The sequence below is a fragment of the Limulus polyphemus genome, unplaced genomic scaffold, assembly GCF_000517525.1.
Source record: "Limulus polyphemus unplaced genomic scaffold, Limulus_polyphemus-2.1.2 Scaffold180, whole genome shotgun sequence".
NCBI classification, from domain to species: domain Eukaryota; kingdom Metazoa; phylum Arthropoda; class Merostomata; order Xiphosura; family Limulidae; genus Limulus; species Limulus polyphemus.
Window position 1 is genome coordinate 667,069 of NW_013665790.1, and position 14,293 is coordinate 681,361.

At 30.4% G+C, this 14,293-nt stretch overlaps 1 protein-coding gene across 1 annotated transcript in view; it reads right to left on the bottom strand.

The window, feature by feature from the left end:
* The window catches only part of LOC106478108 (AP-3 complex subunit beta-2-like), a 71,565-nt gene that overhangs the window by 25,770 nt on the left and 31,502 nt on the right, over positions 1-14,293 (bottom strand). The window contains 5 exon segments of the mRNA XM_022381634.1: positions 3,435-3,487; positions 9,180-9,312; positions 11,139-11,201; positions 11,674-11,745; positions 12,304-12,358. Of these exon segments, the coding sequence (XP_022237342.1) occupies positions 3,435-3,487; positions 9,180-9,312; positions 11,139-11,201; positions 11,674-11,745; positions 12,304-12,358 (376 nt within the window).

Here is a 14,293-nt window from a genome sequence, read left to right on the forward strand (position 1 = left end):
CTATTAAGATATATAAGTAAAAGCCATTTATTTATCAACAACTGGCAAAAAGAAGAACTTGTATATATATATATTATTTTTAAAATATGAAAATAACAGATAAAATATAAAGGTTTTTATATAAAAAAAAGTTTGATAACTATCTGAAGGTTATAAAAATTTCACACTTATTGTATTAAAAATTAGAGCATGAAAACTATGACAAGCACAAAATGATTATGAGGTTAGTCCCTGGGACTGAGCCCTTTGTGAAAGAGTTAAACAAGTACACTAATGATAATAGCTTTATCTTCATTGATGAAATTAAAGATGTACAATGCAATAAGAGTTTACAGTACAAGTTTTGATGTAGAATCTCTGTATACAAATATTCAACTTGGAGACAATACAACTAGTTACAGATTTAACTCAGACATAACGATAATATAAGCTTGAACAATGTATTTCATAAAGTACTGCAAGTTGCTACAAAGGAGTTGCACTTATGTTGAATAACACAATATATAATCAAAATATACTGAGACCTAGACTGGTAAATCACTTACTAACCTATTTTTGTGCTTTTATGAAAGTTGATGGTCAAAAAATGCTCAAAGGCATTTAACCCTATTTACAATAATAGATTTAATGACTTTAATGAAACAGAACAAATAGACCAGTTTTTAAAAGATCATAACAACAAACACAATAGCATACATTTACTTTAGAGCTTCAGCAAGAACACAAACTTCCATCCGAATACATATTAATAACAAATAAAAAAGGAATTTGAATAGGAAGTTTATCAAAAAACACATTTATGGGTTTGTATTTTAATTCTGGAAGCTTTATACCAGATATATTCAATGGAAGCCTGGTTAAAATCTTGATTTACTGTGTATATATGCTAACTACTACACAACCGACAACACACTACTATATAGTGGTGCAAGTGGTTAAAACAGGTGACCACTCTAGGCAGCCTTTAGCCTCTTTTGAGGAAATAATTTATGATACTTGGTTTGTTGGTTGTTCTTACATTTATATGCTCACTTGATATACACAAATGTATATCAACATAAGGAACTAGAAAACATTAAAAAGTTTCTAAGAAAATTAGATTTTTCAAAATATGATTAAATGTATAATCCAGATGTACTCAGATAAAGTAAAAGAACAAACAAACAATTAATAAGTATAACACTGGGTACCATACAGAAAAAATACTGTCATTAAAATTATCAATACTAGTATGGGAATTTAGTTGTCCTAGATGCAACACTAAGCATAAAAGAGATGGTTTCAACACATACAAGTGAGCATATAAATGTAAGAACAACCAACAAACCAAATATCATAAATTATTTCCTCAAAAGAGGCTAAAGGCTGCCTAGAGTGGTCACCTGTTTTAACCACTTGCACCACTATATAGTAGTGTGTTGTCGGTCAGACAATCAGTAGACACTAAAATGACACATAAAAGTTTCAATTTGTACTGTTGTGACGTCAGTTAAATATGTACATGCCATGAATCGAGAGAATAATTATGCACTCTGAAAGCTATAACACAGTATGACATCCAAACTTCAAAAGCAAGAAATAAAAAATATTTGTTACTCATTATTTTGGTTTTATTTACTCTTGAAACAGAACACTTTCAGGGACCCTGCAGAAGTACATCTAGTGTACTGTATGATTGCAACTTACATGTACACCATAACTCATTTAAAATCATTGATTGCTAGAACTAGGAACAAGAGAACTCAATGTATATAAAAGTCTTCTAATTTATAAAATTTATCTGAAATTGAATGAGTTTGGCATATAAATATCTACTGTGTATTTGAAATAGAATAAGGTTTATTATTAAAAGGCCACTAAGGCATGTGACATTGTGATGATTAGTCACAATAACTGATCACTTTCTTGTAACTCCACCACACACACACACACTTGTAGAACATTACACTTTCTTGCATATGAAAAATGGACCGATTCTGTGATTTGTCAGGTAATTAACTGGTCCCTATAATTATATAAATTCAGTAATGTATCAATGGTAGTTACATCATCTGTCTGTAAACAGTAGCTATCTGCAACATCTTTCCTCTGGGAACAGGCAAGAGATGAATACTTTTGAGCAGGCATATAAAGTGCAAGAGATGTCAGGATGTTCCTTATGACTTATTCCTTCAAGAGTGATCAATGTTTCGTTACCAACAGGAAAGCATTGCTTCAGTGGTGCAAATTAAACACAACAAATAATTGGGAACATGTGTTGTGGCTTGATAAAGTTCTTCACTCCTTTTAGTACTGATGGTATTGTAAAAATAATGAGACATTTGACCTTTGTTGGTCTAGTTGTATGACGTGCTAAAAGTGCTGTACTGGTGTGAGAATCTTTACTATAACAGAGGCTGATCTTTGATTTTTCAAAAGAATATACGTAACAATCAATCTTGTCCATCTTTCAATGATGCATTTGCACTATACAAGTCATAAGCTCTTCCAAAACACTAATAAATCAATAAACCACCACTGTATTGTCCTAATCTGACTCAAAGAAACTGGCTGTATCTTCACCCATCTGCCATGGGCAGCACATTCACTAAATATCAGCTTAACCAAGTACTTCAGAATTATCTTGAATGTCTCATCTGCCTTTTTGACCATCTGTTGACATCTAATAACTGCCAACTAGGTTCCTCAGAAAATGTACCACAATCAAACAAGTTACCTTTGGTTATTATATGGAGTCTATACCACACTCACAATATATGATTTTCACAGAAGGTTAATCCAGCCTGATATTAAATGGAAGTCCTAATAATGTTGCCAGTCAGACTGTGCCTGTAGCTTAATGAGTTTTCTTTGGTTAAAAGACATGCTAAGAAAAGCAAGATTACTATTTCCATAAAATTTACTTCTACAATAATGGCTCAAGGCAATAACTAGTGCTGTGTTCGCTAAGATATACTATACTGTTTATTCATTGTTACTTTCATTAAAAGTATTGGTTATACTGGTTAGTATATCAAATGTCATTACTTTTTTATTCATTGTTTATTACTATACTTTTATTATAAAGATTTTTTTTGCACTGTCAGCTTAAAATATGTATTTAAAAATAACCTAAGTCTATTAAGCTGGCAGAACCTCATGATGTATTGGGATTACGGCCATAAATATCATCAACAGTGAGAGTACACACTTGATGAAACAATGCATTCTAATCTTTATAAGTAGAAATGTAAGAAAATTATATTTAATTAACTATATGGTAGGCAAGGTTGATTTTTAATTTCCTACTAAGTACATAGCTTACTCTGTTCAGAAGTTATTATTACTATGTGTGTGTATGTATACAGCATAATTCTTTCTTAAACTATTTGACAAACAATGTAATATTACTGCAAAAAATATATAATGTTTCTGGACTACATATAACTACAAACCTGCATCTGTAGAAGTTTCTTGATAACAACAACACTCTCTCCAACAACAGTTTCTGGGGGGAAAAAAAGCAAAAAAATTCTTGATGTAAATTTGTATGTGAACATTTTCTATGTAAAAAACACATGTGAAAATAAAATGGACAATCAACTTTCAACATGTCAGAGCAAACATGCAAGATAATAAGTTTCCATTGACCCTTTGAGTGCATAACTACATTTTGGGTGGATTCTCGAAAAGTGTCAATTATCCACTAAGAAATGGAATTTAGAATTCAACTTTTTTAGTACTTTTTCAATATCAAAATCAACTAGTTGCACTTTTGCTTGGTGACGTATGCATACATGGTACTAAGCCACGAAATTCAAGGACATGTATCCCAACTGTCACATTATGAGGAAAAGTGTTTCTGACACCATAGGGTAAATCAGCTTGTCGTACCAAACAGCTATAAATGTCAAGACGGATAAATCTGATAATAGAATCCAAAGGATTAAATGTAATAGTAAGCTCATACATTGCACACCAATGATCATAAGATCTACTTATTCTATTGATATATGCATTCCATTTGTTATAATGTGATATTTCTAAAAGAATGCATAAGTGACTCAATAAATCAGGTTGAATTAGATCTTGTAAATTATTTATAAGATAAAGAGCAGATTAATAAATATTTTTCTTTTACTAAGATCTAATTCTTTTAAATTCCAAAACAAAAATACTCTCAAATTATATCAAAACAGTTGTATTGTCTATTTTGAACTTACCTTAGAATTATCTTATATCTTAAACACAGTTAAATACCGTATTTAATACACACATCAACAGAATCTATTTAGGACAAATTTGTAGTAACACCTACACATAGAAAAATAATACACAATTAACTAGCTAAATACAATGAAAATAAATACAGACATCAAACTACAAGTAAACAGAAACCAATACTTCAACTTGAAATACAAACAAGGAAATTACAAACCTTGAATAACTGGTTATAAATTCAACTTTTTTTTTTCCCAAAAAATCACAAAACCATAGTCTAGTTGAACAGCAATTTTGATTTCACCAAATATGTCTTTTCTCAAAGTCAATGATCAAAAGCCTAACAGAAAGTAATCAAAATGCCTAATAGTTGGTGCTCTTACTGTTAAAACCTAAATTTATTACCATACTCTAATATTTCTCATGAGAGTCAACTTTATACAATGAAATTCAGCAACAATTAAACAATTAGTTATACAGGGCACACGATCTTATGTTCTTCATTATCTGATCATAACAAATTCCAATTGCATTCTTAGGACTATACATTCCCTAATTAAAACAATAACAAACGAAATTACTTTAATTCCTACATGTATGAAAGAAAATTATCATTATGTCATTAATTCCAATTAAACTTCAAAATAAATAAAAATCATTACTTTGTTAAATGTTAATCACAATCAAACTGCACTAAATCAAGGTACATATTAAGATAAAAACAATAGACAAAAACCATAAAATTGTTAAATTTACAACAGTTAAAGAAATTAACCTTAAATTGCTGATTACGATATTACAAACAATAGTTTGTACTATATTTATATAATCCTTCTTAGCAACTTCAATGATAGTACACAGAAAAAAAAATTGCAAATAACAGTCTTTCCTAACTCATATGGTGTTACAACTCATTTTTTCCCAAGAAAGTTTGTTTAAACAGGGACTATTCATAGAGAGTCTTGAACAATGCCTCTATCTGGACATCATCAAGGAATGGAAGGGAAAAGCATATACTTTGCTTGTAAATTACTTGGGCACTAGCAAAGTAACTGCCTTTACTTTACTGGCAGAGCTATTTCTTTCCAGCTAACAAACTCAACAGATGTCAACCAGTCCACAACATCAACACTTGGCCATGTAAGGAAATAGTTAAGAGTATTAATACTGGCCATCAAATCAGCAGGTCTAAGATGGTCAGCAGAGTGGTGGATGCTGAGGAGTGCTCCAGAAAAATGACAAAACCTAAGTTGGACTTGGCCAATTACTTGGGGGAGCACAGAGAGCAGCTTGCACCAAAGAGTTTAGTGGTCAGCTTAACTCTGTCAGGGCTGGATGGAGCTTGGTATATGTTGATAAAAATACAAGAGTGAGACATTGAGTTCCTGATAAACACAAAAGATGCAAGAACCCTAGTGAACCTTGTTACCTTTAAAACCCTCATAGTGAGACTATCACTATGGTCAGTGAATACTGACTTCATTTTGGCAAATAGTGATATAATACATGTTAGAGGAGATATGGATCTACAGCTCAGTCTAGAGGGTGTTGCCCAGAAAACAAAATTAGTTGTTTTTGACCTTAGAACTGACATCCTTGGAATAGACATACTGCAGAGTCTGTCCATCAGTTTTGCATGTGCAACGGGTCTACAGGAAAGTTAACCAATGCAATCCAGATCAAACCCAGAAACAACAGGCTTCCCAACTAAAGAGAATAATTGTACCTCCATGTACACATGTGGTGTTCCATGGTTACACCAGAATGAAATCTAATGTGATGGTGCCATTTAAAATGCTCACAAAATCCTTACATGAAATAATCTCCTTCCTGTACAGAAAACAGACACTATAAAATTGGGCAGTGAACCACCTGACAATGAATGAAGTTTTGGTATTGCTTTGTAACTATAGATGATCAGCTGGACATTAGAATGATTGTAGACACACTAGCCAAAATGGAAATAATTGCTGCTACCAGTAATGCTAGGGTTGTATCCTTCACACCAAGGTCAAAAGTAAATATGAGACTACCAACAAATCTGAAGTTGTTGGCAGATTATTGGGCCAACAATCCAGGCTCAACACAGTGAAAGCAACTCAGTACCTTGTTGAGTGAATATACCAATGTATTTGTGGGTCCAGATGGCTGACTGGGGTAAAGAGTCAATGCACATCCAATATGGTAACCCACAACACAGATTCTTTGAGCAGTAGAAGTTATGAATACTGAAATACAGCAAATGCTACAAGACAGTCATACAACCTATAGAGATGACTTGGTTGTCTCTAATAGTGATTGCCAGGAAGGAGGAAGGTAAACCAAGGTTTTCTGTTGACTTTAGACAGGTGAACATATAGTAACTTGCATTGACACCTTTTATTTTTCACAAACAGGTGAGTACAATGTTCTCACACCTTGGACAAATTAAATGTCACTCTAATGTTTCCCAGACCTTTCCCTAGCTAAAATATGTTATTCCCTGATTATTTGATCTATGCATGTAATGTAGCATTGAACTATAACAATTTGTGAAATTGTAAAACTTCACTATTGTTTAAGGACAAGAAGACAGATTCTATGTTAAGAGTTACAATTTCTTTAAATATAACTAAAGTTTCGATATGATCAGTCATGCTGTTTTCAAATTACTGCTACTTTGCCAGAACATACAAAACAAAGATAGTTTATCCATTTGTTTATGATGGCACATGCCAATTACATTTTCTAACAGATTTTGACATTTTCTAAGTGTATATATATATGTATTTAAATTTTTTCAATAATGTATGTGTGAAATAGCAAGAAGTTAAGGTTTCTTTATATATGTATAAATTTTAAATGTATTTCCCCCTTTTAATTTTTCTTTTTGGATTTGCATATAGTGTATATACATTATAAGTTTAACTGCCACTATTTGCTCGGTCCCACAACTACAAGCAAGAAGTGATTAGTTTTTTATTTTAGTATTTTTGTGTATTTTATGTATATGGTGTTTCTTGTTTTTGAGTATTTGAATTTGAGGGACTTGCATGATGCTACTTTACCTATTTTTACGAGTTTTTGCATTAGACTGCCCTTATCTAGACTAGGCAGCTCTGAATCTTTGTTAAAGATAAAATTGAAATGTTTCATTGTTAAATGGTTTCTAATTCTGTTTTTTATTTTATTTTTGTGATTAGTTTTCTATATTAGTCTGTGTACTCTTAAAGTGGACAGTGCATCTCTTAAAGTGGACAGTGTATCTCTTAAAGTGGACAGTGCATCTCTTAAGGTGGACAGTGTATCTCTTAAGGTGGACAGTATCTCTTAAGGTGGACAGTATCTCTTAAAGTGGAACAGTGTATCTTAAAGTGGACAGTGTATCTCTTAAAGTGGACAGTGTATCTCTTAAAGTGGACAGTGTATCTCTTAAAGTGGACAGTGTATCTCTTAAAGTGGACAGTGTATCTCTTAAAGTGGACAGTGTATCTCTTAAAGTGGACAGTGTATCTCTTAAAGTGAACAGTGTATCTCTTAAAGTGAACAGTGTATCTCTTAAAGTGGACAGTGTATCTCTTAAAGTGGACAGTGTATCTCTTAAAGTGGACAGTGTATCTCTGCATCTATTTCTTTCTTTTTCTTTTCTTTAGTTTTACTTTTAATGATTTTAAGTATATACTCGTTCACTATTTTTTCAATGTTTCTTTGTGTTAAAGGATTGATTCTTGTAATTATTTTATTTACACATTTTATCATTTATTCCTTGGAAAGGACCTTAATCACCGTTTTATTTTTAGTTGGTATGTGCACATATATATATGAAATGTAATTTATTAAAGACTTCTTTTTTTCAAGTATTTTAATTACACCATTTTCTTTAAAAGTTATAGTATGTATTATTATGGATTTTTAAAAATCACAAGTAAGTTTACTTTCTTTCATCATCATTAAATGTCATTTCATGGTATGGTCATTAAAGTTAAAGGGCTTTATTATAATGTGTATTTCAGTCTAAATCATAGTTAAAATTTTTTATCTAGTACTGTAGTTAGTTGTAGTTTATTGTTGCAGGGTTTGTGACATCCTTGTGGCTTGTATCTGTTTTTTAGGAATAAAGGTAGTGTGTTCCTTGAACATGTCATGAGTTTAAGGGTTATTGGTTTTAGGGTTAATTTTAATTGTTAACTTCAGAACAATCACAGAAAGGTATGATATGGAGACACATCATGTTTTATACTTGCTTTAGTAATATAAAAATTTTTATAACTTTTCATTTGGTTATTTTGTACGTAGTTTTAGCCTAAATATGTGGTTTGAAAAGATAATGATATTGCCTTGTTCAAGTTCCTTTGTTCTCTATAGTAGGTAATATCTATAATGTCTAAGAGGATATTGCAGTCACACAAAGTATCCAGATTGAAAGAATTAGCAACTGTAATATCCTTTGTTGGCATGCAGGAACTAGACAACATTTAAAAATTAATGCCAAGTTTCATGCAATATGGTTATATATATATCAATACTGTGATAATGACAAAAAATAAGGGTTATGAATGATATCCCTCCAGCCCAGAGAGGGTTAGGAATGTAAAGTAATTTAAGTGATAAAAAAAATAAAACAGTCATGAAGATAATTTTGTTCAGTAATTCTATTACACATTAATAAACATATCTCGAAAATAAACCTCCGAAAAAGTCTGGGAAGTTTCTAAAATGTCTCAAAAGTAAAAAATAATAATAACAACCAAAGGGTGATAAAATAAAATCCAAACAAGAAATTTTTTTGTACCTAATAATTTAAATTTCAGTTTCATCCATTTTCTTCAAAACATACAATTCTTTAACAGTTTAAACTTTGATTTAATATCTGACTATACATAAAATAAAACTTGTTTACTAGTACATCATTATCCCCACCCCCAGAAACATAAGGGTTTATAAAAGCAAATACAACCCACTATTCTCATATACATTACACACACACACAAATATCTTACCATTTTTGTTGGACAATAGAGAAACAAGGCCATTTAAACAGGTATCTGTGACTTCTTTTATTGAACAAGCACAGCAACCAATGGCTTGTATAGTTGCTGCCACAAACTCCATGTCAGAAGTACTAACATATGTCTACATAGACAAAATTCATTATTTTTCAGTTTTTTCAACAAAGCTCTTAGGTACAGTTTTCTATAAAGTTTTTTTAACTATTAATAAATGAAACTATATATTACGGAAGCTTATGTAGAAAATCTTAAAATAATAAATTATAGGATCCAAATAGAAAGATTCAGAATAGATATTGAAGTTGAATCAAAAATTATGAAAGTAGGCACACCTAAACTTCACTGTTATTGTTGCTCAGAGATGAAAATTGTTTGTCAGAAGCTGAGATACTAACATAAAATAGATCCTCAAAAAATACTTTTGTATATTTCTTAAAAAAAAGTACTAAAAATAAACATAAAATACAATCTATCTTAAAAAGGTACCAATATTCAAATATATATAAAAAACAAAAGCAATCAGAAAGATTGCATACTCTCACCCCACCAGTCCTTTTCAAGATTATATGTGTTTATATTGGATAATGTCAAATTTCAGCTTCAAAAACCCAGAAAATCCTCAGATCCACAATGATCAATGATCCAAATCCTTTCTTTTTAGTGTGATAAGGAGTCTGAACCTTAATGTGGCCATGAAATTTGGTAAATATCTGATCACACTTTACAGAGTTATTATCCCCAAACCACGAAAATGCCCTATCTACCCCTTATAAAAAATGGTTCAAAGTGATCCGTATCCAGATATTGATCTGGACCAAATTTTGGGATGACTGTCCGGTACTGCACCAATCCCCTACCTTGTGTAAATTTTTCATGTACATCTGTCTATTAGTTTTCAAGATACAAGCATGGAAACCCAGAGAGACTTACATGCATGGACCGAACAGCAATACCCTCACCCCCCCCCCCTCCAGGGGTGAGAGTAATTACCTTAGCTTATGTTTTGACCCAAAAAAATAACTATTCTACACAATGCTTATGGTACAAATACTGTGTGACATTCAAAATTTCTAAGCTTGAATTCACAGTACATTTACCTATGCTATCTTTACAAGTTATTTTATTAAAGTACAGAGAAACAATGTCATTTAAAACACCTTAACTAAATATTCACAGGGTCAGTCCATTGAACCAACCCCATACTGGAGAAGGAATACTGACTATAATTCTAAATTTACTAAATGTATCTTCATGAAATGTGGCAAGCTTTTAATAAATAGTTTAAGACTTTTGTACACAAAAAAACATGTGTTAATGAAGTATTTGTACTCAAGAGATGTCTTTGAATCAATAATGTCAGTCTGACTTAGATTCAACAAGTCAGAGTGCAAGGTGATGCTCATGGTAAGAATGAAAATACTTTTGTCCATTGTACAGTTCATATGTTGTGTTTGCATAACCTCAAGCATCTTTGAAATGCATATCTACAGTTCTTTCAGTATCCCTGCATATTGTACCTGGTGTTTATTATCCCATATCATGGGTTGTTACAAAGTCAGCAATGTATGGTAATATGAATGGTAGATAACTCTGACATTAAATACATAATACCATTTTTAATAGCACTCTGTTGAAGGTTGTGGTATATGCACTTTAACCTCCATCCATGCATATAGGATTAATCTGGGAAATGATAATTTAAAAGTCTTAACACACATACAACACTTTTAAATTTTGATTTTATTAGAAACTAGAAAACTAATATCATGAACAAAACTGCTTCAAATACACTAATATCTAGAAATATATGATACCTAAATTATTCTCATGACAAAAATATAACATACAAAGAGAACTGAACTGAAGCTTTAAATATTCTATTTTACTGGCTTTTCACATAAAAAAACGCATATGTGTCAACATCCACAATTATTTCTGAAAGAAACGTACCTGAAACTCCCGTAATATAATGGAAATATTTGTCTCACTCGCTAAGTTAGTGAGAATGTCCAACTGTAAGGTATCAAAAATAATAATACACATCATTAATATGTAGTTTTTACTCTTAATTGTAAATAAAAACATTTCTCTATATTCTACAAACGTTTTTTTTTATTGGACTCAATTCACTATGCATGGAAACTTACACAATACATTTATAACACTTTACTTTGTTTACATTAATAAATAATTGTTACGTATTACAATTTCAAATAGCCTAAAACTGAGTTAACTTGTAATTTACATTTAGTAGTTAAGTATATGCCGATATATATATATATATATCCTAGTTTTAATAATCAGGCACTTGACTAGTTGTGATATTTGGATAAAAGTAAACTTCACATTATGCCCAGATAAACAAATACTTAAAATCAATATAAACTCTGAAATTCAATAGAATCATACATTAACACTGGTATATAACTTCTCAATGGATGTGATATTTTATTTAGAAATCAAACAATATTGTTAAACAACAAACCTTGAGAAGCTTGATATGAGTTGGGTCACTGTACCTAACAAAAAAACTCTTCATATAAGGCTCAAACATTCCCTAGAAAAAGAAGAAATTTCTACTAAATATGCAAAAAAACATCAACGTTTTTCACTAGAAGGCAATACTTAAATTAAACATACCTTACCTAATTGTGATGTTTATCTATGTTTATCCCAAAAAGTTAATTTTATAATTCAATTTATTTTCCGAATGGTTCAATTCTACTTGAGTTTGTATCTTAAAAACTTTACAAAAAACATGAATACTAAAAATCGATTATTTGAAAAAATAATTACATTTAATAAACAAATCTAAAAGTGTGTATTATCACTAATTGTCTACTACTTGAGCAAGAATAGATCAAAATAATACCAACAACCTTCACATAGTGTTGGTAACACAAAATAATATTATTAATTTAAACAAGTTGAATGTGATGTGACTGTAGACAACAATAATTTTGACATAGTATGTAGTTCCAACAACTTTAGTCATTAAAAACTCAAACCAAAGTTGTCTTAAACTTCTACATCAATAGTGGCAATGGATCACTAACACCTATTTTTAGTGTTAAGTTATACTGATAACACTTACATTGACATTTCATCTATTTACCTTATGCTTCACTGTCAAAGTTGCTATGTTGGTCAACACCACTGACTGAATCTCTCTGCCATCAAACCATAGTGAAAAAGGTTTAAAAAATTTTAAATAATTATTAATATAACATACTCAACCCACTGTATTTAAATGTAATATAAATTACAATAACACTATTTTCATAATTAATCAATAATCAACTTGAAATACTAGGCATCATGCTGTAAATTCCAAAGATCTTTCATCCTATTTTACATTTTATTATTAGCAAGTTATATTATATTATAATATAATATAAATTATATTATACTAAAGCATCCACAACCCATTGCAAATGGTCAAGTTAATACTTAAATCTATGATGTGCCAACTAAGCATATGTGCAGGTATTTGTAAGAAAAGTGTATTAGTGGATACACACTACCAGACATATTACTTGACAATTCCATTCAGTTCTTTTAATTAAAGAAAATATTAATCAATGATTATCAAAATACAAAAATACTTCCTTCAATAAAAATGTTATATCAGATATCAATAATCTGAAAATTGTGATCACAAAAGGAAAATTCAGGCATCTGATGATCGGATGTTACACCTAATGACTTTATTAATTATTATAATATTTTATTTTACCTATTTCAATCATTTTGATTCTGGAATATGGTATCTATTAATCATCTTTCATTTTATACAAAATACATTTATTTATTGTTGAGCCATACAAAAATCCAAATTGAATCTTATTTCAGCAGTATCTCCAAATGTTGACACAGGTTTTGCAAGGTGCTAATGAAATAATATAAAACTTGAAATTCTGTGATAGAACTACAAGGTTTTTTTGTACATATCTTATTTTCAATTGGAATTTTGTTCTTTAGACAATTATATAAAAATCCTTTCAAATCATTTAAGGTCTGGTGCTAAATGCAAACAAAATTTCATAATAGGAACTTACTATTCATACCTAGATATTATATAACTTGTTCACAAAATACTTTGGACAAATCAGCTAACCTAAGCATTGGAACTTTAAGCAACAACCTTCAGCATTGTTACTGTTCTAAAGAATGCTAAAATTAAATATTGTATGGTGCTGTAATGCTTATGTTTATTTTTTACAGAAATAACATTACAAAACTATATTTCAATAGCTAATAAGACTATTATGAAACTTTTTCAGATCTCAAACATACAGAACAAATAAAATGTAGTTTCAATATGTGATTCTTATTGCCAATATTTGAATATCTGCTGATTGTTAAAAAGGTGTTTATGCCTATATTGATTCCAACATGTATATGCACAAAATATGATTTCTTTGAGGGTATAGATAATTATCATTATTTTACTTTCATTATAAATTAATGTATAATCAGTTAAAACTCAACTCCAGTAATTATAACATAATTATTTCATAACAAAGATAAATTCAAAGCTCAATCTATCATTCAATTCACTGCTTGTCACCGAGGTATGCCAGTTTCTGAGAATTCTACCCCTCACAAATAACATCGGACAAGGACAAATCAAAATAAAATGATCAGGCTTTATACAGTGGTGTATTGTATAATATATGTATGTTGTTTTGAATTATTCCTCTACTCACTACAGGGAACATACAAGATTTTAAAAATATGTAGCTGCTCACTGTGAAGAGTGAGGAGCAACTCAAAACCCCATACATATAAATGTTCTGACATTACATCACTATATCATGGACCATATTAGAAAAGTACACAGTTTACTTCAAAAATATTTATCTGTTACACAATTCATATGCAGTGTACAGAACATGGCTATATACCAACATATTTGCTTATAGCACATGAAATATCTTTTATAGTCAGAGAAATATGTTTATTCCGATTGTATGGGGTTTATTGCCTGTTAGAAACTATGTAAAAATGAATATTACAGAACCTAATGCATGCTACATGTAATGTTCTGACTCATTTTATAAGCTGTACTATTTCCTATAGATCATTTTCCAGACGGTTCTGCT